Source organism: Cupressus sempervirens, chromosome 10, assembly GCF_028749045.1.
Source record: "Cupressus sempervirens isolate cs-2001-9-10 chromosome 10, ASM2874904v1, whole genome shotgun sequence".
Lineage (NCBI taxonomy): Eukaryota > Viridiplantae > Streptophyta > Pinopsida > Cupressales > Cupressaceae > Cupressus > Cupressus sempervirens.
The window spans coordinates 284,315,061-284,341,680 of record NC_143127.1 but is presented as its reverse complement, the minus strand read 5'-3'; the positions used below and the strand labels follow the sequence as shown (position 1 = coordinate 284,341,680).

At 36.9% G+C, this 26,620-nt stretch overlaps 1 protein-coding gene across 1 annotated transcript in view; it reads left to right on the top strand.

Annotated features, from left to right (window-relative positions):
• Positions 1-26,267, top strand: part of LOC149533761 (proteasome subunit alpha type-7) — an 80,638-nt gene extending 54,371 nt beyond the window's left edge. The window contains exon 3 of the mRNA XM_089803504.1: positions 25,776-26,267. Coding sequence (XP_089659630.1) covers positions 25,776-25,940 — 165 coding nt within the window. The 3' untranslated portion in view covers positions 25,941-26,267. The remainder of the gene's footprint in view (positions 1-25,775) is intronic.
• The last annotated feature ends 353 nt before the right edge of the window (positions 26,268-26,620 follow it).

Sequence of the window (26,620 nt, the reverse complement as noted above, 5' to 3'; positions counted from 1 at the left end):
ATTGGGGCGGTTTTGATGCAGGACCGTCAGCCCACTGAATTTGAGAGTTAGAAGCTCTTAGGAGCACAATTCTCAGGAGCACAACAATTGTACTCTTACGACAAAGAGATGCTCGCCATCATGCACACATTGACGAAGTTTCAATAATACCTTGACAGAGCCAAGTTTGTGGTGTGGACAGATCACAACAGCCCAAGCTATTTCTTGGGGCAGAGGGATTTGAACAAATGACAACAGAAGTGGAAGAGCAAAATTTAGGCATTTGAATTTGATATTTGAGTTGTGAAGGGTAAAAGTAATGTGGTGGTCGATGTACTATTAAGAAGACCTGCCATATGTTCCTTGTCTCAAATTCTAGCAGATTGGAAGGCACACTTGCTTTGGTCGAATACACAAGAACCCTTTCACATGCCAGCTGATGGATGGCAAAGTGCAGGACGACATTTACAAAGCATTCGTCGACATCATTTACTACAAGGGCACAATTTATTTGGTATCCAAGTCCAAGATGAATGAGAAATTTCCTTCATTACTGCCACTGTTGCTGTGCATCATGTTTTTTGAGTAAAAGAATGCAAGTATATATATAGTTTGAATTTCATGCGTATCTTTGTTATTGCTCCACTCCTCTTTATTGCTTATTGCTTAGTAATGTTGCACCTTGCTCTTTATAATGTTTTTTCTTCCCAACTTTGCTTCAACATTTGTTTCAAGTAGAAGAGGTAGCTCTGTTTATTCAGGGCTGAATATGGTGTGGGCACCTGCAACTCGAAGACAATAAAATCTTTTTTTACTAAAACCCGGACTTCGAAGAAAAAACCAGGCCTTTTACTGTAGGCCCAGCTGTTCATTCTGATATGGAGCTTCCATTTTTGATTTGTTTCTGGACTGTATTCTTAGAAAAATGTCAGACATGGGATGGCTGTGGCAATGTTTCTGAGATGTCCTTGCATATTTGGTATGGCAACACATCCAAAAGGGCATGTGACATTTCCTAAAGGAGCATGGTTTTTATTTTTATCTATTGTGCCGCATTATTTTTCCTTGGACCTGTAACACTAGTAAATTAGTCTAGCCATTTTTTGTTTCTTTCTAAGGGTTACATTATTTTCAACTTCTTCCTCTTTGAATTCTTTATGGACTGAAGTTTGCAGAGGCTCTCACCAAGAATTGAATTAGAAGTGATATCCCTACTTAGAAAAACCATATATCTGCTTCTTAATCTTTTCTCTATAATAGTTATTTTCCCCTAATTTGAAACTCTGGTTTTTTCATAATGTTATGATATTCATTGGTTTTACCCCAATTCCTAGAGGTCTTGAATTTTGTGGTCTCGTGTATATGCACTGCATACACTAGTCAAGGGCTTAAAAAACGAGTTCCTTCCAGAACGCTCCTACTCAGTCTTTTTGCACTGACTTGTTCTGAGTTTTAATTCCACAGCATGGTCTGGTGCATATGTGTGCCCTTTATATTACACATGGAACTGAAAATAAAAGAAAGCAATGCATAAATAATTGGGTTGAAAATCAATATTTCCATTCACAGTCATTATCAGAGTTGTGGTTGTAAATGACACAATCTGGGATAGAGGGTGGCCTCATACGTGGTATTTTGTTGCAAGAATAGCCCAACAAACATAGATAGTGATTAAAGAGATTGATAGATGAACAGTCAGCTATTTGAATCAATGTATATCTAGAACAATGAACAGTCTATGTTAGAGCCAGTGATTTAATATACTATAATAGGGAATGTCTTGCATGAAGCAAATATCAGTGACTATGTTTCAGATAGCAGCAATCCTGATGGTCAAAATCTTTGATGGCCTACGTAGAACATAATGCCGAGTAAAATGATTCAGCTTGAAGCAATAAAAGAAAAATATAAATCAGACTCAATGATAAAGAATACAGGTATCAAATGGATTGCAGCGATAATAATTTTGAAGATTTTAGCAACAACCAAATGCCACTGATGGAGCCCAGATTTCAGAGCCTCCATTTGGTCACCTTTTGTACCCATTATAAGCAAGAGGGAGTGTTAATACATGGACGATGACAACAATTACCATCTGTACTTATTCACTGTTGGAGTATGCTTTTTCACTTGTGAAGGAATCATCAAAATTGCCAGCTTATTGGGGTATGGGAGAAGAGAAGCTTAAGTCCTGAGGGAGCTTTGAGCTTCAATAACTGATCACAAGTGGATAATTATTCTTTCAGAACAATCCTCACTGCATCAGTGGTGCTACAGAATTCCTCATATAATATAACAACAATGAACAATATTTTAACAAATTCCTATGTAATTGATTGGATGAAAAATAAAGTTATATACTAAAGAAGCTATGCAAATAGGCAGCCTGGAGTAGTTTCGGCTGTTCAGAACAAAGGTATATACACTATATATAACTGGAAAGGCCACGTATGAAAAGAAAAATAAGAATGGAGAGATTGTGTTCGATCATCATGTCCAATGAACAGCAACAAACATTATATGTAAGTCAAAATAAGCATATAGAAGACAAAAGGAAGACTAACGATGTATTTGGAAAAGGCATTTAAAAGAAACTATTGTGACTTGCAGTGACGGATGTAATCGAAGACAAACTTCTCCAAAGAAAGATCAAACGATACCACTAGATGAGACGCCAATCAAAATCAATATATCCATATCTGTGAATCCACGAGAACAAAATATCTTCAGCAGCGGATTCTGAGAACTGCATGTACCGTCAGAAGTTACTTTAGAGCCATATTGTGTTGCCGCCAATGTCTGGTATAAGAAATAAACGTCAGAAAAAGACGTGTGATTCATGGAAATCAATGAATGTTGAAAACCTGAGGACGACTGTGTTACATGTTGAAGTAAAGGGGTTTCGCGGTGGCCTTCTCACATAAAATTGAAATATTTCCCAGATCATTATATGGTGTTTCCCCTGAAGATATATATAAACAATGCCATCAAATGAAGGATAATGTATTTACAAAGAGTTACCACAAGGAATAATGGTCCGATGATGTTGGAATTTAAGTAAAGTTGTTTATGAGTTTTATTAGAGAATAGGGTCATGAACTCACAGATAATAGGGTAGAGGGCAATTTAGGAACAACAAACCTGTTAAAATCTTGGATTCGAGGTTCGTAATCATCAAGACGGGTTTTTTCCTGTTCTATTAATTTTCTATAAAGGACATAAAGTTCATGAAAATTTTTCGAAATCCCTCATATCTTGCTCAGATTGTTCTTTTTCAAAGAAATATTCATCAAGATGAATATTTGATTTATCGCTCTTATGTTTTTTATCCTTAGTATGTTCCTTATTAGAAGAAGGCAGATCCTCTTCTAAAATATTTAATCATAGGCTAATAATCCTAATTTGTTAAGGTGGAGAGACACACTCGTTGAAAACAAAAAGTCATATCCTTTCAAGTTATAAGATACAAAAGGATATCCAAATTTAAAAACAATTCAATATTCCAAAAACATTCACATCCGGACATCCATATTCTCTTAGGAGAAAAGTATTTTTATGTTTTATTATTGTATGGAGGAATAAGGGGCTTATTATGATTTTGCAATATAAATTCTACTATTTTATTTTTACAATAAAATAAAGTGTTCTTTGTTTATTATTAAAGGTGTGGAGATTTAAATTGTAGGCCAATCATCCTTTGTAATTATTTTTTGGAATTCTGAATACAATTTGAATATTTGATAAGTGGACATGGTCATTTAGCATTTTAAATTTGATCATCACAGATATTGTGAAATATTAAATCATTTCCGTATCTGTGTCTAGTTTGTCTCCCAAAAGAGTTAAAATTCAATCTGGACTAATTTAAGATTGTGTAATAATTGATCTGTCGCATCTTGATTATTTAATTGTTGGCAGTAAAGTGTGTAAAGCATTATGAAGTTGTACGTGAAAATTCACTAAAGTTGTCTCTATTGCCCGAATGAGTAGAGGCACTGGTCTTTTTATTATTGAAGTTAGAAAATTTATAAACTTCCTTCCTACAAGCATCAAATTAATTATTATTCAATTTAATAAAACATTCAATCATTATCGAGTATTTAGTTTCATTTTGATTGAGTTCGAGGACCTTGCCAACCAGAGAACTCCAAGTTTAAATTCGCTTTAGAAAAGCTCTGAACCAAGTAATCAGGTTCGAGGAGAAGGTCTACCCGCCTAGGTGTAGCAGAGCCTGAAGTGCAGGGGAATCGAGAAGTATTCTCGTTCGTTGGCCAGAACTGATTGAGAAGTCCTATCAGAGAAGTGGTAGGCTCTTGGATTTCCAATCTGCGGTTTTGGGAACCAACAGGTACACCGAATTAAAATAAGGAGACTAAATATAACATTACCAATGTGTCCTATAGCTTGAGAGTTCCATATTGACATCTGCGTTATGTAAAGTCGAAACAAGATTTATCTATTCTTTTTAAATGCCAAACTATGGTACTGCACAGACAATTCCTCCAAATATTTACTTATGTGGATGATAAATATTAGTCCTTCACTTTTTCTTCGCACACCACACCTACACCAAGGCTGATAAGAATTTGCAGAAGTGCAGTCCGACAACAACCGAGATAAGGTTCCTCCCAAAATTATTATGCCCAATATAATATATACCGATCAAATATTTGCTCCTTGAACCAATATTGCTCCACGAACAATAGATACTAAAATATATCCTTTTTCATCCACAGATATATATATATATATATATATATATATATATACACACACACACACACGTACGTTTCCAAATGCATCCGTATCCAAAAAAAATTAAAAATCCCGCATCTCACATTTGCTTCCGGCATTTGTATCTGCATCTGAATCGGTAACTTAGGCCATTACCATTATGGCATAAAAGACATTCAGTAATAGTTACGCCCCAAGATCAATAAAATGATATTATATGAAGCCCTTGAACACATCAAAATATACAACTCATTTGGGATACAAACATAGTATAAAAGAAACTTATCATCTATCACACAAAGTATACTGAATCATTATCACCAGAGCTGGAAATAGAGAGAGTGGGAGGTGGTGATTGAAACAGTAGGGTGGTGTGCCCTTCATCCCTTGTCCTAATTAGAGACAGGTAAAACATGCAAAGAGGGTCCACTTTCGACCATTCCCATGGGTTAAGTGCTCCATTTAGCTTCATCTTTAAGCTGCTGAATGATTTCAACCTATTCTCCTCGGAGTTTCCAGGATGGGGACAAGGACATGTTTTTGGTACGGGTATTAGTTCGAAGCCAAAATGTAGGGGACGACGATTAAAAACATAGGGGTTTTTTATATACAAAGACAACTCAAATATGCATAACATAACATTGATGAACCATTCATCATAAACATTTAAAAAGTAAGAAGCTCAATACATTGATACAATTGCAATACATGTGTAATGTAAGTATAACAAATTGAAATTAACAAAATAAAAATATTAAGTACTCTCATAAATCATAATTCATTGCAGTATATATGGTGTAAATGTAGCAAAAATGCCCAAAGGCTCCAAGTATCATGCATGACATAAATCATAAATAGTAGTAATAACTAATAGGATGTCTCATGAAATCAAAATCCGTAAGGGTCCGTTTAGTTCCTGGAAGATGACAGGAATTGGCTTTTCCAAAATTCGGATTTGAAATTTTTGGCGTTTGTTTCAAAATTAGCAAAATGGAATTAGCATACTGAACTTCCAATTTTGCCTCAAAACTAGGCTTTCCAACTTCCTACTAGCAAGTAGGAATTGAAAATCAAAACTTGGTTATGTTTTTTAAGGAGTGTAAAAATAAAAGATTGGACTACTTTTTGAAATTTGACTTCAACTCCAAGCTTACGCATAAAAATGTGTCTTCACACGCATCTTTCGAGTGAAACAAATGGTTCAAGTAAAATCTCAAAAATTTGAATGAAGATTTGCAAAACCTTGATTTGGCTAAACCAAGGTTTGTAGAAATCCCATTTTTTAAATTCCACGAACCAAGCAGACCCCAACAGGTTTGTAAATGTCAAATAGTAAATGCCATTTCCAAATTTATGGCAGCCTGCAGGCTAGCCTCTACGAATCTAAATCTATGTCTAAATCTAAATCAGCATCATCATCCTTTGAGTCAGTGGTAGCTATAGGTAGAGGGTCCTCATCCAATGAAACCCCACCCAATCCTGGAGGTGTGTCGTCCTCCTCAATCTGCATAGCATCCTCAACATTAACATCCCAACGTAGTGTTGGAGTCTGACGATATTGAGGAGAGTCTGTCGGTCACATAGGAGCAAGACACTCTGTACAACCACTAACTTCTCTAATCATTTAGAGGAAAGGCTGTTCCTCTTTACTGATTGGATGAAGCTATATGTGGACCAATTCCTCTTAGCAGCAAAGGAACTTGTAACCTGTGAAAGAAGACGAATGGAAAAAACTCTCAGCTCAGGTGCTTCTCTACCATGCCACGTCCACCATCCAATAGGGTCCCTTTGAGCTAATGTAGCTTTATCTATCTTGGCCTCGGGCTTACCAAATGTTGGACCACGAAGATTGGCGAAGTCAAGCCACTGCTCTTGAAGAATACTAGCATCAGTGTCATTAAACATTTTCGTAAGGGCCTTGAAGAAGCCCTCCTTCACCTATGTTGAACAAATGAAAAACATATTACATTAGTAAAATTACTAAATGTCAACTAGTGCAATTACAAATTTAAATTTAAATTGAAAACTAAAACCAAATACTTGAAATTTTAGAATAGAGACTCACCTCCTTATCCCTAGATGGAAGTACTCTCCTGGGCCCTTGGTTCATACCATTTAGGATTGACTGCATACGCTTCCATATGAACTGGAGTTTTCATTATGTTCCACCTTCTCATCACAATTGGCTTAAGTTGCTCCTCTTAAAACACCAAATTGGGGTCCTTGGCATGATTAAAATGCCTGATCTGCCCAAGCATGCTATGAAATGTGTTGAGGTTTTCGGATCTGCTGCAAATGTAATGGCATATTCTATTGAGGTATATACTTTCCAAATGCATCAATCTCCTCTTATATGTATTGTAAATGACACATGGAGAGACATGTCTCCTCATGAGACATGTCTATCCATTAAAATAATAAATATATATAATATCTCATACATTAAATATATATATTAATATACATATACATATAAATATATCATACTTATATATGTATATTTATCCTAGTCTCATAGGTTTAGCCGACTGAAGCTACCAAACATTAACACTCCCTCTTAGCTAGGGAGGATAAACATATGATGATATATTAACTCAATGTAATATATGAATAATTTTGATAAGAAGATATTAAACATTTTTATATCTCATATGCCATCATAAGTATTGGCCTCAAAATATCAATGATATTCACCAAATACTTTGAGTAATGGTCTTCAGATTATCAACACTTGAAACTCACCATGTACTCAATAAGGTAATGGTCTCCAGAATATCAACATATGATATTCACTATTTTGATATCACATTTGAGTATTGGTCTCCAGAATAACAATATATGGTATTCACCAAATACTCTTTGAGTAATGGTCTCCGGAATGAGATGCAAGATATTCACCAAGTACTATGAGTAATGGCCTCCAAAATATCAAGTCGTATGATATTCACCATGTACTCTATGTAATGGCCTCTAGAACATCAAATTCACATAACATTCACCATATACTCAAAATTGTTTATAAGGTATGTACACACGCATTCTCATAATGCTTACCATATAAACATCTACAATGAAAAAGTATAATCTATTATGATCTACATGGACATCGTAAGATATCCATCATAATAGAAAAATTAAGTTATTGTAAGATCGTCACCTTTCAATAACTTTTACAAATACAAGTGATAATCGTTTGGAAGTCGTCACTTCCTCATGATGTACACAGGAGGTAGGCCCATTAAAATCACATATTCACGAGGTATACTCATGAATCACAGTCCTCTTGACTACTACAATTTAGTTACTCCCTCTGAATCAATATGATTGAGATCACCAAAGGTTGACTGAATTCTATCACCTATCTTCTCCCTCTCTTCCAAGGTTTCTGAAATATCAACCTCCCTCCGAGTCTCAGTCTCCATCATTTCCTGCAATAACATTCTCGAAGAAAAAGATCAAGGCACATAGCTCTTATAAAAATAAGAGAGAAACTACAATAATAAATAGTTTGCATTGCGATATAAGATCATCCCAATGTAATATAGATAAAGATCTAATTTGATACAAATTATTGTAAGATCATCACCTTACAATAATTTCTGCAAATATAAATTGAACATATTCCATCTTCTATATGTACTTTTATCTATATTTTCAACATATTATTATTATCAACTCAATAGAAATTATAATACCAACTATAGTTTACTACCAACTATAATTTTATTTAACTATAATGATATATCCCCTCATTACATGAATTTATTTATAATCTTATCCCAATGCTATTTATATCCCATAACATTAGAATTAATAAGACAATGCCATTAATTTCAAATAAGTATAACCTAATATACTTTTATACCTTTTCAATGTGATGATTGACGTCACCATACATAATGGAGAGTTCAGGTGTAAAGGAGTATGTACCATCGAATAAATTTACCTTGCCCGATTATGTGAGTCCACCAAGTCATTTCGTCTTGACCATCGCCTTCTCAAATGCACGAAACCCTTGCATGGTTCAGTGTCTTTTCTCTGTCTTCGTTTGAGGGCATCATTGTATAACGTGCAAGTGATACATCTATTCAGTGCTTTACATGTGGGTCACGAGGTTTCTAATGCTGTAGATATTGGAAAATCTACACAATCGATCTCCTATATATTGTCGGGTGCCCATCTCCTTAATACCCTTATTTAGAACTAAGATCATACTCCAAACAGGCGAGAGAACCAGAAGGCGTGAGAAAATTGGTTTAGTCACATCTTTCTTTACTTGTTGTACTCCATTACTCGTGGTTGCTTCAATAAAGAATTTATGTGTTATTTCTCATGACGACATCGAAGACATGAAAGGCTCTGGTTGTAGGACAACATTTTCAAACCTTTCATCGTGCCAACAGAAAACGTTGATTTGATGCACTGCTCTCTTAGAGTGCTCGTGCTTGGGGACATAACACATAAATTTAAACAACTTAGGTATTTTGAAGTTGGACTAATTCCGTGCATTCCCTTACATCCCGTAGTCATCCAAGGATTTAGGTCATTTGTTTGCAGCTTTTCTCATAACGAAAATGGTTTGCAAATGACAAAGACAAGTAATCTATCGATCTCAAAAATTGTTCAGATTATGTATAGTCCATTTATTAACCATTACTATATCATTTTGACATTGATAATGGTCTATTGTTGTGCAGATGTCCTCAATTCTTCATGTAATTTGTAGACTCTTCCTGCCTCCTGTGCCCTTAGCAATCCCCTCTACATTTGTAGAACATTAAATTAAATTGCAATTTGTGACCACGCCTATAATCTCCATTAATTCCATTATATATTTGCACCCTCTTAAGCAATATGTTTTCCAATATCGTATTCCATACACAGAAGCAGATAATATAAAGGGTGCTACCTTGCATGTTATAATCTCTGTAATTTTTGTGGAGTTTAGAAATCATTTAATACTTCATAGAAATCAACATTCTTCAGTTTTCTTAATTCGGAAAAGATCCGTCCTGCTCTGATACCATGTTGAGGTTTTCGGATCTGCTGCAAATGTAATGGCATTGCCTATTGAGGTATATACTTTCCAAATGCATCAATCTCCTCTTATATGTATTGTAAATGACACATGGAGAGACATGTCTCCTCATGAGACATGTCTATCCATTAAAATAATAAATATATATAATATCTCATACATTAAATATATATATAAATATACATATACATATAAATATATCACAGTTATATATGTATATTTATACTAGTCTCATAGGTTTAGCTGACTGAAGCTACCAAACATTAACAAAATGTCTCATAGATCTCTCCAAGGCTATAGGAGAGTCAATATCAACATATCTAATGACTGCTACAATAGGCTGAATGAAGGAGCAAACGTAATTGAAAATGCATTCAGTTAGTGATTAGTAAATTACATGTTAGAAACATCATAAATAATAAAATAAAGCAAATGCTAAAAATCAAAAATGATTTTAATTTTTATCAAATCAGCCGATAACAATTATTAATATTAATTTATCTAAACTTCTTACCTCATTGTGGTCCACCAATTTTCATCTAATATTTTTTGTTTCACACTTCTCCCATTAGGGGTGCTTGATTCATGCTTGAAGAATTTTTATTAGCTTAAGTTGCTCCTCATAAAACACCAAATTGGGGTCCTTGGCATGATTAAAATGCCTGATCTGCCCAAGCATGCTATCAAATGTCTCAGAAATCTCTCCAAGGCTAGGAGAGTCAGTATCAACATATCTAATGACTGCTACAATAGGCTTAATGAAGGAGCACATGTAATTGAAAATGCATTCAGTTAGTGATTAGTAAATTACATGTTAGAAACATCATAAATAATCAAATAAAGCAAATGCTAAAAATCAGAAATGATTCTAATTTTTATCAAATCAGCCAATAACAATTATTAATATTAATTTATCTAAACTTCTTACCTCATTGTGGTACACCAATTTTCATCTAATATTTTTTGTTTCACACTTCTCCCATTAGGGGTGCTTGATTCATGCTTGAAGAATTTTTATTAGTCTTCACAGGCTTGAGGGAATTTTTCTTTGAAAATGTTCTAAATAATGCAAGAGATGTGTGATGATTGCAAATAAACATTTGCGCATCTCTAGCCTCACATACCAAAACCTTAATCCAATCAATTTTATCAATGTTCTAAGTGTTATTCAATGCATGTACACAACATGGGGTCCAAAAAATGTCTATTGGTACTCTCCACCATCAAACCAGCTGACTTACACACCTGAGCTGAATCAGTGACTACTTGCACAACATTTTGAGGTCCAACCTCTTCTATAGCATCCTTTAAAATCTGAAATTGAAGGATACATCCTTCTTTTTCCCTGAACAATCAATAATTCTAAGAAAATAAGAGCCTGTTGTGCTAGTGACAATAATATTGATGAATGGCCAATGTTTGATATCGGTCCACCCATCCATGATGATAGAGCATCCATCAATTATCCATGTATAGATATCTTTGCTCCTTTGTTTATAAAATGAGGAACGTGTAACATAGTATGGTATGCCATGAGCAACAAGGAACCTATGAATAGATTCTTCAGCCTTCTCTTTTGGAGCCACATTAAACAAATCAACAACATGAGTCTCTCTTTTACTCTTCTTTCCCTTTCCTCTGCTGGTTGGGTTTGTGCCTATAGGGGTTGTGCTACTCATAGACATAGTGGCTTCCACATTCTCTCTTGGACTCCCCATTTTCAGCCCCTCCCCCTCCATGTGCAATCTAGTGGCCTCATTTTTTCCCTCTTGTGTGATGAATTTACATCCTTTCACCTCTTGTCCACCTATCCATAAAAGTTGGCAATATACTCTAGTGTAGCTCCCTAAATAACGTTTGTGACATATATTGCACTCCCATTCCCTGTTTCCCCCTTAATTTTTCTTCTTATCCTTGTCCACTTTTGTGGCTAATTGTAGGAGAGGTTTCTTTTTGTCAAATGGGTCTTTGGCATATTTTTTGAGAGTGTGGGAAGGGCACTCAAATGGATTTGGATTTGAGGTTGCTGCTGATGCATGATCACCCACATTAATTGAAGCCTCTATGGCTGCCCTAGACCTTTTAGTTTTTCTTTATGATCTATGAGTTTCTTCCATAACTTCTAGGCTATAGCTAGCACTAGTTCTGTCATAGTCTCTCTCACTACTGCTGCTCAGATCTTGCAATGTGGTGTAGTGCTGCAAGTCATTACAAAATAAAAAGATATTTCAATGTTTCCTTCAAAATGCCCTCTTTTTGAGATGAGAAAATTGGAAAATGACAACAAATAGCTACATAGTTTGAAACAAGCAAAAGGAAAATGAAATACATACCTGCAATGAAGAAGGAATGAATGCAAAATATCCATTTGCAACTTCAAAATACAATATTAGCTCATGATTATTACTGCTCTATGCTTTCCTCCTTTTAGCAAATTTGTCAAAACTACAAATGAGAAGAATAAGTTGAAATGTTAGTGTTTTGAAGGTCACAATAGGGTTCCACATATTTTAGAAACCTCTAGAAACAATGTGGGACACGTAGCCAAAGAGAAAAAATAAATGCTTTTTGGCATTTTACTGCCGTCCCATCCCTGCTGGGAAATCGGGGACGACATTCCGTCTCGGAAACGTGCGAGTGATGATGTACCTGAGACAATGATTTGTTTTGCCGTTTCCAGTCAAGCGTAAAACATCGTTTCAGGGATTGTTTTCGACGAAGCCAAATTGGAAACAACATTGGGGATGGGAAAAATCCATCTCCATGTCCTCGAGATGGGATTGTGGTGAAAAACGCTAGGGACACGTCCCTCTAGAGCACTATTTTCAGCCCATAGGCCAATTCTTTCTTTTCCAGTTCCATTTTTCCTTCTCTTAGGAGCTTTAGAAACGTGTTCTCTTGCAGCTTGAATATTGCAGTAACTTGCATTGCAATGTATGAATATATGAGTCTCCTTAGAGACCCAGTAAGATACCTTGCCTTTCCTTTGAAAACATCGTTATCCTAAGCTTCAAGATGCACCAAAGCAAAGGAGTAGAAAAATAGACCAAAAGGCATTGCAATACTTGTTGCCGCTAGAGATTTTAACAGAAATCAGATGCTCAATTCGACAGCTAACATTAAGGAACGGACCAAAAGAGCTCCATATTTCCTTGGCAAAGATACAGTCAAAGCTAAGTTATCGGTTCGAGTTCGATTGCAAGTTCAAAGGTCGAAAACTAGTTCCCAAGTTCATCATAATTTTGGAAAGGGGATTGGGTTCGTTTGGGTTCTTTAGTACAAAGACATGTAAAAATTACATATTTATACATATTTATGAAGTATGAGATAAAATTAGAATGTAGCATAGTAGAATAAACATGTTTAAACAAGAAAAACAAGAGAAACACCATGAACTAGTAATCATAGTGATCATACCATGTATAAAAAATTTAAAAAAAAGATTAAAAAAAAAAAAAAAAAAAAAAAAAAAATATATATATATATATATATATATATATATATATATGAAGCACGAGTTAAAATTAGAATGTAGCATAGTAGCATAAACATGTTTAAACAAAAAAAACACCATAAACTTGTAATCGTCGTGATCATACCATCATATAGTTCAAGTAACAAGTTCAACATCACTGATCCAAAATACTAAAAATAAATCATAGCATTAAGTTCAAGTATCATTGTTTCACGTTCATTGTTCAACTAATGGAATAAAAATCTATTGATATTCTAAGTTCTTCAATCTTCAATCTTCTTCTTCATATTCATATTCATCTTCTTCATCTTCTTTTTTGACGGCATTAGTTAACTCAGCAATAGAGCTAAGGCCAAAGGGATCAACAACAACAACAATGGTATTGGCAACAAATTCTTCAAAATCATCTAGTGTAAGCCGAGTAGTGGAAGCATCCAAGTTTGTAACCTCTGCACCTACATCCTACTTCTTTGTCCCCCTTCTCTATATTCTTTAGTCTTGTGCAAAAGAAGGCACAAGTTGTAATGCAAAAATACTAGGTTCTTTGTTTTTTTTGATTGTAACCTATTGTGCTTCTCCAAGTGGATGAAAGAATAGGTGCTCCAACTTCTTTTTGATGTAGAAGAACTAGCAACCTTTTAAAACAACACACGATAATTAAATCTTATAAAAAATTTAAAATTACTTTCTAGTCATGATTCTTTTGAAGATGAAGTGAGCTAATTTTTTAAAAATAAAACTCACTTGTGATATAACTTTGATTGCAGGGGGCTGCAATGTTTGGAATCTTCAGTTATGGAGGTACCACCATCTAGGAGCATCCTTCTTGAACCGATGATGAAGAGCATTGTTACTTAGACCTCTAGCATTTAACAAACTCTATGAGCTCATCTGTGATTACATCTCTCATATCATCATCAAGAAAGAGTCTTCTAAATGCTCTCAAACACTTCTATATCTCTATAGGGTGCCAATCTTCTTGGTAGATCACAATATTGAGAGCTATAGTATTTAGGTGTCAAGACATAGGAAAGCAGATGTAGTGGAGTGGTCATTTTGTTCCATCTTTCAACAATAATTGCATGCAATTGTTTTTGGAAGGTCTCTTGCGAGTCTTGCTCATTGTCATTTATAATATGCTTGATCTTCTCAAGCATTGAGTCTATGCCATCATAGATCTCTCCAAGGCAAGGCCTATCCACGTCAGTGTACCTAAGCATGCTCATAATGGGCTCGATGAACTTAAGGAGATATTCCACACGTTTCCACCATGCGTCATCCAATACCTTTTGCTTTATTTTGTTTGCCCTATGAGTGTGTTCCTTTGCTTCCATACACCCCAATTGTGGCTGATTACTATACCTTGCAGTGTCTCTTTCACTTGTACAAGTCATCTCAAGCCAATTATATTTGATGCAAAACGGGTCTCAAGAACTTGCAATATAAATTAGAGCAAAAAAAATACTGTTAGATACATATTTTAGAAAAGCATATACATTGCACAAGAAACATATGAAAGATCAAAATTGTCAAATATTAAAAATTAAATTACTAACTAGAATTCAAGTTAATTTTCCTTCAGTAGCTCCAATTTTGAGTAGTTTTGTATAGGGACTAAGTCATGTGATGGTTGTGACGAACCTTTGGATGTCCTCAGCATCTTCATACACTATTTTGATCCACTCAATTTGGTTTCCAATCTTTTTTAGCATAAGAATAAATGAATGGACCACACAAGGTGTCCAAAGATATGCTGATATCACTCTTCAACCAACAAACCAGCAACTCTACAATTCTTTGCATTCTCCATTATGACTTGGACAACATTTCTGGCACCCACTTGTTCAATGGTCTCAATTAGGATATTAGCAATAAATAACCCATCTTTTATTTGCCCCTCACAATCCATTGCTTTTAGAAGCATTGAACCTTTAGGAAACATTGCAAGGACATTAGATCAAGGGAAGTTCTTGAAAGCCTTCCACCCATGTGAAACAATTGTCGCCCCTATCTCAACCCATGAGTCCTTTATGGGCTTCAATTGATCTTCAATGAGTTGAACCTCTTGATCCAACAAGGTGGTGTGTACTTTCTCAAATTTGGGGCCACAATACTCTCTTGGAGCTTCATTGGTAGCCTCAACATGTCCATCCAAAATGGAGAGCAAGCATCATTATAGGACAACCCATTTGCATACATGCATCTTCCCACCTTAATGTTAGTGATATCCTGACTCTTCTTTTGAAAAGTAGTTTCTAGTGGTCCCTTTCCTTTGTGTGTAAGGGGTACAGTTTTAGCTTCAGTGTTTGTTGCGATACAAAAAAGGGGGGGTGTCATTCCCTTTGCTCTTCACTTATTTTTATCGCTATTGAATTTGGTTACCCTATGCCCTTCTCTCTCTTCTATTGCCTCGTGCTCTTCAATATATTTTAACATGGTTGCATTTGGCATAGGGGCACCTTTTTTGCCAGGGCATTTCTTGACTCATCTTCCAGTGTATCTAGACAAATGATCTACCACAAGATAATAAGAACTATTTCTTTCTAACCACAACTTTGACATCGCCATCAGACTGTCACCACCTTCTGGGAGGGCTTTTATAATATTTACATACTGCCAAAGAGGAGAGTCAGAGTGGGGTTCTATTCTTTGTTGGGTATTCCCCACTAATGAAGAGATAGATGCCATTGCGGTTCCTTTTCCAATGACAAGAAATTTTATGCATGTTCATTTTATAATTATTAAGCAAGAAAATGAAAAATTCTGAAAAAAAGGAAAGATCTTATGAAGAATGAAAAAGAAAAGGAAAAATTAAAAAACTAGATTAAAACAAAAGCAAATGGAACAAAAACTTACCTTTTCTAGCCACTGTAAGCTTGCAAATGTACAGAATTGAGGCACAAACACTTGAAGAACACCCACAAATCGATCTTCAAACTCCTTGTACAACCAAACTCTTGCTCAACCACCTATGTGCTCTTGCTTGAGGCAAAATGACGATGAGAGGCACCAAAAGCATTTAATAACGACGTTTTAGGGTTGTGGATGCCAAAAACTTATTAAATTTTGCACAAAAACTATTATTTGTCATTTGTAGGGCCCAATAATCACATGGTTCAAACTTGGTCCGCCTCGGTTCGTACTGGGTTCCACCATGTTTGAACCAGTAGAAAAAAAAAAAAAAACCCTTGCTTGAATAACCCAACGAATTGGCCCCTAACCATAGACCAGTTCTAATCTGGGCTGGTTCGGGGGGTCAAGGGGAGAATCATTGTAACTTAAACTTCCTCATACTCATTGGAGGACATATACTATTCTGAATGATGCTTGATGCTATCTTAAACTTCGTAGAAGTTGCTGCTCTGTTGATAATTATTCCTCCCTACTCAAATGGCCTGACTCCTCCCCCTTGCACCTTGTTAAATCCATGTATGTGTACACTTTACTCACCCATAGCCTAGGTATTTTGGATCACTTGAACAATGGATGGAATTTGAACTTTGACCAGGAAACTTAAACACCTGCGTCACCTTTGATAATGCCAAATTGAACCAAAACATTCTTGCTTCTTATGATGTCTCTTTGTACACAAGTTGCCTTTCAAGAAATTAGGAGGGGAGCCTAACATTTGCTCTATTTGTAGATGTTGAGAATTTGTCGTTGATGTCTTCTTTGACTTTAGTTACCAGGGTTCGCCCCTAGACCCCTCAAACTAGTCCAAGTTCGAATTGGACCGTGGTTTGGGGCCGGTTCGCTAGGTGGTCTGGGCTCGGTTCGTCTTTTTTTGTTGCTTCAAACTTCGTGGAACCTAATTCGAATGCGTGTAGACCACGACAGAAACAGGTGGACCAAGTTCAAACCATGTGATTGTTGGGCCGGTTGATGACAAATAAATTTTTTTGTGCAAAATTTAATAAGTTTTTGGCATCCACAAGCCTAAAAGGTTCTTATGAAATGCTTTTGGTGGCCTGTCATTGTCATTTTTTGTTTTCAAATAGGTTATTTTGTCTTAAGCAAGAACACGTAATTGGTTGAGCAAGAGTTTGGTTGTGCAAGAAATTCAAAGATTGATTTGTGGGTGTTCTTCAAGTGTTAGTGCCTCATTCCTACACATTTGCAAGTTTACAATGGTTGGAAAAGGCAAGTTCTTGTTCCATTTACTTCTGTTTTTGTTCTACTTTTTTGATTTTTCCATTTCTCTTTCATTCTTTGTAAGATCTTTCCTTTTTGTTTTCAGAATTTTTTCATTTCTTGCATAGAAATTATAAAATGATTATATATAAAATTTCTTGTCATAGGAAAAGGAACTGCAATCGCATCTACCTCTTCATTAGTGGGGAATACCCAACAAGGAATATAACCCCACTTTGACTCTCCTCTATGGAAGTATGTAGATATTGTAAAACCTCTCCCAGGAGGTGGTACATTCTGATGGTGATGTCGGGATTATGATGTAAAAAGAAACAGTTCTTATTATCGTGTGGTAGGTCATTTGTTTGGATACATTGGAAGAGGAGTGAAGAAATGCCTTGGTAGAAAAGGTGCCCCTATACCAAATACAACCACGTTAAAATATATTGAAGAGCATGGGGCAATAGAAGAGTGAGAAGGGCGTAGGGCAACTGAACTTAGTAGCAATAAAAACAAGAAAAGAGCAAAGGGAATGGAAACCAACCCCCCACCCAAGTTCTTATGGTACAAGACCAGCCCTTTTTCAGTACCGTAGTAGACATTGAGATTGGAACTGTACCCCTTACACACAAAAGAAAGGGACCACTAGAAACAAAAATTGCTAATATTAAGGTGGGAAGATGCCTGTATGCAAATGGGCTGTCCATCCTTTAATGATGTTTGCTCTCCATTTTGGAAGAACATGTTGAGGCTGCTAGTGAAGCTCCAAGAGGGTATTGTGGGCCCAGGTTTGAGAAAGTACACACCACCTTTTTGGATTAGGAGGTCCAACTCATTGAAGATGAATCGAAGCCCATAAAAGGACTCATGGGTTGAGACATGGGTGACAATTATTTCAAATGGGTGGAAGGATTCCAATAACCGTCCCTTGATCTATGACCTTGCGGTGTCCTCTAAAGGGTCAATGTTTATGAAAGCTGTGGATTGTGCGGGGCTAGTAAAAGATGGACCATTTATTGCTAACATCCTAATTAAGGCCATTAAACAAGTGGGTGCTAGAAACGTTGTCCTAGTCATAATGGACAATGCAAAGAATTGTAGAGCTGCTGGTTTGTTGGTTGATGAGTGATATCAACATATCTTTTGGACACCTTGTGAGGTCTATTCACTCAATCTTATGATACAAAAGATTGGGAACCAAATTGAGTGGATCAAATTAGTGTATGAAGAGGATGAAGACATCCAAATGTTTGTCACAAACCATCACATGACTCAATCCCTTTTGAGAACCTACTCAAAATTGGAGCTATTGAAGGTAAATGAACTTGAACTCACACTAGTAATTTAATTTTTATATGTTGCTTGTGCAATGTATATGCTTTTCTAAAATATGTATTTAATAGTTTTTCTTTTGCTCTAATTTATGTCACAGATTGTCGAGACCCATGTTGCATCAAATATAATCGTCTTGAGACGACTTGTGCAAGTGAAAGAGGCATTGCAAGGTATGGTAATAAGCCACAATTGGGGTGTATGGAAGCAAAGGAACACTGATAAGGCAAACAAAATAAAGAAAAGGGTATTGGATGACTCATCGTGGGAACGTGTGGATTATCAACTAACGTTCACCGAGCCCATTATGAGCATTCTTAGGTACATTGACGTGGATAGGCCTTGCCTTGTAGAGATCTATGATGGCATAGACTCAATGCTTGAGAAGATCAAGCAAATTATAAATGACAAGAAGCAAGATCTGCAAGAGACCTTCAAACAATTTCAAGCAATTATTGTTGAAAGATGGAACAAAATGACCACTCCACTACATCTGCTTGCCTATGCCTTGACACCCAAATACTATAGCTCTCAATATTGTGATCTACTAGGAAGGTTGCCACCCTATAGAGATATAAAAGTGTCTAGCGGGTACCAGGCAACATTTAGAAGACAATTTCCGGGTGATGATATGAGAGATGTAATCATGGATGAGGTCATAGAGTTTGTGAATGGTAGAGGTCTAAGTAATGATGCTCTTTGTCATTGGTTTAGGAAGGATGCTCATAGTTAGTGGTACCTCAATAGCCAAAGATTCCAAACATTGCAAACATTGCAGCCCCTTGCAATCATAGTCATATCACAAGTAGGTTTTATTTAAATCTTTTTAGCTTACTTTATCTTCAAAAGAATCATTACTAGAATGTAATTTTAATTTTTTTATAAGATTGAATCATTTCTTTTTTAATTGTTTACTGTGTGTTGTCTTCATAGGTTGCTATTTCTTTCGCATCAGAAAGAAGTTGGAGCACCTATTCTTTCATCCACTTGGTGAAGTGCAGTAGGTTGCAATTAAAAAAACAAAGAACCTAGTGTTTTTGCATTACAATTTGTGCCTTCTTTTGCACAACAGTAAAGAATATAGAGAAGGGGGACAAAGAAGTCGGATGTACGTGCAAAGGTTACGGACTTGGATGCTTCCATTGCGCAACTTACACTAGATGATTTTGAAGAACTTGATGCCAATACCATTGTTGCTGCTGCTGATCCCATTGGCCTTAGCTCTATTGTTGAGTCAACTAATGCCCCTGGAGAAGGAGATGAAGATTGAAGAACTTAGGATACTGATAAATTTTTATTTCATTAGTTGAACAAGGAACACGAAACAATGATACATGAGCTTGATGGTATAATTTATTTTGATGAACTTGTTACTTGAACTATATGTTGGTATTATCACTATGATTACAAATTTATGGTGTTTTTGTTGTTTAAATGTGTTTATGCTGCTATGCTACTTTCTAATATTAACTAATGCTTCACACACACACACACACATATTCTAATATTAACTATTGCTTCACACACACACACACGCACACACAGACACAGACACAGACACATAGAGACACACACACACACACACACACACACAGACACACAAACACACACATAGACACAGACACACACAGAGACACAGACACACACACACATAGAGACACACACACACACACACACATAGAGACACACATAGACACACACACATAGAGACACACATAGACACACACACACACACACAAAGAGACACACACACATAGAGACACACATAGACACACACACAGACACACACACACAAAGAGACACACACACAATTTTTACATGTTTTTGTACTAACTAACATAAACCCTTTTACAGAATTTTGACGAACGTGGGAACCGGTCCTCAAAATTTGAACTTGGAACCGAACTCGAACCGGTAACTTAGCTTTAGATCAAACAATATAGTATTGTCATCTGCAAATCAAACGTTGAAGAGTTCTTCAATACTAGGTGTAAGGGCACCATATACTGTAGGGGAGAGGTCTCATCGCTTAATAGGTAATGAGGCGAGTCAGCAGCAATGACATACAGTGCTGGACTAATGGGCAACCTTGCTTAATGGACCTGGAGATTTCAAACTGTTCAGGATGATATCCATTAATTTCAACAGCTGCCATAGCATCATGAAGGAGAGTGATGACCATATGACATAAATTTGAGGGAACTCCTTAGGCCTTAAGTATCATGGCTATGATCTTCCACTCCATCCTATCATAGGCCTTCTCATAATCAATAAATAACATGCCAATTTGCTGACCAGAGGTTTTGGCCCAATCCATAGCCTCCCAGCATGTGATCAGATTAATAATCTTTGGGAGGATATTTTAAATTTTGATTGCCAAAATCTTGGCCAATATCTTAGAGGAGACTTTTAGCAATGTGATAGGTCTCCATTTTTTATTAAGGACCTATCCCCATCCTTGGGGATAAGTTTGATAAGGCCTGCATTAATTTCAGACCCCCGCGAGCCATTCTCAAATGGCTCTTGATAATCCTGAGCTAGCTCCTTCCCAATGCAAGATATGTTTTCTTTGTAGAATTTTATAGGTAGGCCATCTGGTCCAGTAGCATTGTCATTGGCGAGTCTTAAAATAGCCCGATTGATCTCTTCTATAGAAACATTGCGACTCAAAACAGCAGCATACACACTAGAGACTCTCTTGGGTATAATACCTTTCACCTTTCTGCCAGCCTCTTCCATAGATTGGTTGATATCCTCAGTAGTAAAGAGGTTTTTGTAGAATGTAGCAAAGGCTGCAAGTATTTCATCCCCAGACTTACAATCAATTCTGTCACTGGACTCCTTGCCCTTAAGGATCTTAAAGAAAAAGTTAGATTGTATATCGTCAAGATTGAAATAGTTGATTCTACCTTTAATTCTGCCCCCTGGATTTTCTTGGTCTGCAACCTCTTGAGAGCATTTTTGTACTGGGATAAAACCTCCACAGCCTGTAGGTTAGAAGGGTTCCTCTGTAAGTTAAGCTCTGCCTCTTGCAGATCACTAAACAGTTTGATTCCTCTGTACTAGAATCCTTAGCAAGTTTGTTTGCTACAGTTTGGAACATCAACTTTCAAGACTTGACATTCTGATTCCACCCGGTGATTGAATTGTTCTGCTTGACAACATCCTTATTGTACTAATTGATGATATTAACAATTGCACAGACATCCTCATCATGAAGGAGGGAGGTATTGAGAGAGAAGGCATCTTTTGGGCCAGAGTCTAAATTTGGCTTGCCATGAGAGAAGATGTTGGGAATGATGGGGTGGTGATCAGAGAGGGAGTAAGGGATAACCTTTACACAACCACCATCACCCTCATCCACACAACTGAAAACATCCTTATTCATATGAAATCTATGAAGTCTGCAACAGATCCTCTTTCCTCCATTTTGGAGATTGGACCAAGTATACCATATTCCACCAAAGCTGTCCTTACAACCAGCCAAGGTCCAAAATGTTTGAGTTTGTTGACCGTCCTGTTCCAAAAGAACTGATCATTCCCTTTCCAATCAAATCTGCAACCCTCAGCCTCGTCTTGAGCCCTCTCAATCATGTTAAAATCACGAGCCAAGACCCACAGAATATCCTTAAGATCACAAAACCAATTCCGAAGCCTAATCCTGTCATTGTGGTCATTGATAGCATAAACTAAACATACACCAAACTCAAAACCTTTGTAAATAAAGATAACCTACAGAGCTCTGTTGCAAGGAGATGTGCACCAAAGGTCAATGAGAACAAAAATACCCCCTTTACCTCTCTGATGCAGAGTAGAGAATGAAATCGCATCTTTCCAGATGCATTTGAGAGAGATATCTACCGTGAAGCCTATTGCCTTGGCTTCTTGCAAAAATTAAAATATCATTATCTTTGACCATTCTTAGGAATCTCTTGACTACATAATTTCTATTGGGTGATTCTAATTCCCTAACATTCGAAGAGGCACATTTCATGTTCATCATATCAGGATTCAACATTCTATGTCCATGAGGGTTTGAAAACTCTTGAATGGGGATTTTAGATGGTTTGGAGTTACAACTCGTGAGAGGGGGGTCTGCTTCTTTTCCTCCTAGGAGCATACTCTCATTATCCATGTATTCAACAACAACTTTAGGTGGTCTCCCAACCCTCCCGGTCTTGACCTTCTTTTCTGCATTAAAAACAAAGGCCTCTTCTAAAGCCTTCTAACTAACTCCAGTAGCCACATCTGTACTCTCAAAGCCTCATATTCTGACACGACTCCAAATGCTGCTCCATCATTTTCCTTCCCACACCTAGGAAGGTTGATGGGCTAGTGCCTAAAAACACTTTGCTGGCTTTGTAATGCCACCTATTGGGGGGAGGAGGCAGGGGTGGAGGTGCAGGAATGACCACCACAGAGAGGCCAACATTAATAGGTTCCTGTAACATCTGTTGGACTAACTGCAAATGTTCCCCTTCGGGATTCGTGACATGGCTTAACCATCTCCTATGTTCTATAAGTCTAGTGGTTGTATCGGGCATTGACAGGTCGATCTTTTGGTGCAACGGCAACTCTAGCTTGTAACAAGTGGTGTCAGAGCTTGGTCACAAGTTCGAATCTCCTTGGGTAATGCTGAGGGGGGGATTGTTGGACTAACCGCAAACGTTCCCCTTCGGGATTTGTGACATGGCTTAACCGCCTCCCGTGTTCTATAAGTCTAGTGGTTGTATCGGGCATTGATAGGTCGATCTTTTGGTGTAATGACAACTCTAGCTTGTAACAACATCAACATCAGGCTCTATAACATCAACATTAGGCTCAACCTTCTCCCCATCAGAGGGCTCGACAGAGGCAGAAACAACCTTGCCAGGATCCTTCTGCACAACCTCAAAAGGAGTAGGGGGAGGGGTGAGGGACACAGGATTAGTGTTTCTGGGAGCAAGGAGAGCAACATAATTAGTTTTGCTAGTAAGTGCTGGGTTCTGTTTAATGATATCCGCTCTAGTTTTAATTCTTTCCAGGGCAAGTTGTGAAGCATTCTGAGTTCTTGGTTTGCATTTGAGGTTGGTCACCTCTAGACTGAAGTCTAGATTCTATGGATCATGGAGTGGGATCTGAAACATTGATGCTAAAATAAGTTACACAATCGAATCCAGAAATAAAATTATACATTACAAATGAATTGTGAAAATCTGATAATGTTAAATGTAGTCAAGCTTTTTGAGTTCAGAATCACCAGGTGTTGGTGGGGGTGGGGGGGCGGGGTGGGTTGTGTTGTCAACAAATTTCTTTTTTAACAAATCTAACAAAGTCCTGGATCTTTTCTGCCTTCTCCAACAGAAGGGGTGGAAGACGAGGAATTTTGGGGGGGGGGGGGGGGAGTGGGAAGGGATTGTATAGGAGGGGCAGCAGTTTTACTGGCCTCAATTGGTTTTGTAGGGGGATTCTTCACCTTTTGCAGGGTAGGAATTCTTTTTGCTGAGAAGAGGATAATCTTTCCTCTTATGACCATCCTTTCTACACAAATAGCATGTGTCGTGACCGCCTAGGAAGGTTAAGGGGCAACATACCAGTGAGTCATCCAGGTCGAACCAAATCAATTCAGTGTTTTCCAGATCAGGGTTAATGGGAACAAGGTTTCTAGCATCATAGATAGGGATAAGCGTGTTGGACATGTCTACAGAAAACACGAGCAATGGGTTTTAGAGCTTGAGGAAGGAGACTCAAAAAATGGTGGAAAATTTCCCACGGTGACCAATCTAGGGCTTGATAAGGCTAATACTTCATCATGTGCTGCCTTCAGCGAGCAGGGGATAGCATGAAAATGACTGACTCCAACACTCCAAAATCATGTGTCAACAACAAACAGAGAAGCTGAAAATCAAGGTAACAACAAACAGAGCGGTTTGCAAGGGCATTTTGCATGAGTTTACAAAATCCTAGAAGGGTACTCCGTTTATGTGGTTATCTGTCTTCACACATCCACTCCCAAACACAATGAACTATCCGAGTCCAAAACTCATTTTTCCCTTCATTACTGCCACTGTTTTTGTCCATCATGTTTTTTGAATAAAAGAATGCATATTTCCCTACTTAAGAAAAGCCATATATCTGCTTCTTAATTTTTTCTCTATAATAGTTATTTTTCCCCTAATCTGAAACTCTGGTTATTTCATAATGTTGTGATATTCAGTGGTTGTACCCCATTTCCCAGAGCTCTTGAATTTTGTGGTCTGGTGTATGTGCATGGCATACACTACTCAAGGGCTTTATAAATAAGTTCCTTCCAAAATGCTACTGCTTAGACTTCTTGCGTGGACTTATTCTGAGTTTTAATTCCACAGCATGGTCTGGTGCATATGTGTGTTGTTCATATTACTTTGATATGTGATATAAAGATTCATTGAAGGTATGAGTTTTCTGTTTTGCTATGTACATTGCCTTACATTAGGTTGTTTGCAATGCAATAGAATACGTAGCCAATGTTTTCTTTATTTGTCTTCTTGATCTGGCTACTGATATTCTCAATATTTTAAAAGCATATGCTAACAAAACTCTTTATGGATAGCTTTTCTGTGTCATTTTTATGGAGACCTTTGCAATGTTAGTACTAACAATGCTACTCAGCTTTTCAAGTCCTAATAAGTTTTCTACCCATGTTTGTGATTCTTTGAAAACACGTGGTTCCTACTTTGTACTGCACTGTTATTTCCATATGCCATGTCTGTGTTTTTGACAACTGAATTCTGTTCAATGCTTAAGTATGTACTGACAAATCTTGTAGGGAGCTCTTTTCTAGGTCACTTTTATGCAGATTCTTAAATATGCAGATATTATCCATCATGCTAAGCTTTGAAGTCTTAATAAGTTTTCTACTCGTGTTCTAGAATCTTTGGTTTCTATTTTGCACTACACTGTTATTTACATATACCGAGTCTATTTTATTGAAATCTGCTCTGGGTTCCAATTTATTATGAAGAGAAAAAATACCCTCCTTCGAAAGCATGTTGTTTTGCAGGAATCAAATGCTGCATTCTAATTCCTCTATTCACAATTTTGATGTTTATGTGTGCTTTTCTACAGGTGGTGGAGAGTAAAGGAAACAACATAGAGATTGCTGTGATGACACAGGACAAGGGGTTGCGACAACTTGAGGAATCAGAAGTTGAGGCAATTGTAGCAGAAGTTGAAGCGGAGAAAGCAGCAGCTGAAGCTGCAAAAAAATCCCACGCTCCTAGAGAGTCATAGATCCGAAGTTATGAACTTGGATTGATGGATATATCATAAAGTCTAGATGCTGATAATCTTATATTATTGAATCTTTTACCATTTTGTAATTGTTTTCTTCATGGATTTTGCTTTTATGATTCAGGCATTATATCTTTCTTTGTTCTTCAGAGCAGCCTGACGTGCCATTCTCTTAGATTTCCACTTGAGCTACTTAACTTCTACTTGAAAAGCTTTATCGTGTTCTATTTGTTTGAATCACGTGAATTGCATGACAGAACATATGATTAGCAATATACTATGAATTTCACTGCTATAACTTTTTATGAGAAGATATTAGACTTTAAATCTGTGTTGTATTGTGGGATGCCATTGGCATTAAATATTTGTTGACAGTGAAGTGAATGAATTTTGTCATGCATTAGGAAAACATGGCCTGTTCTCCCAGCCTCGTTAAAACATTTGCTGTCAACGAATTTCACTTCATAAAGAAATTCACGCCATTTGTAGGTTATGTCAGAGAGAATAACATTGTCAGTGACATTCATTCAAGCATGCTTATTGATGAAAATAATTACATAAACAGCACAGAATTTGTTGTGGTGCTGCTTTAATTATTCCAGTGGTAACTTCCCTTTGTGTTGTGTTCCAAGTTTTGAGGATGCATGTAAATTTCACACGTCTAGCAGATGCATGTCTAG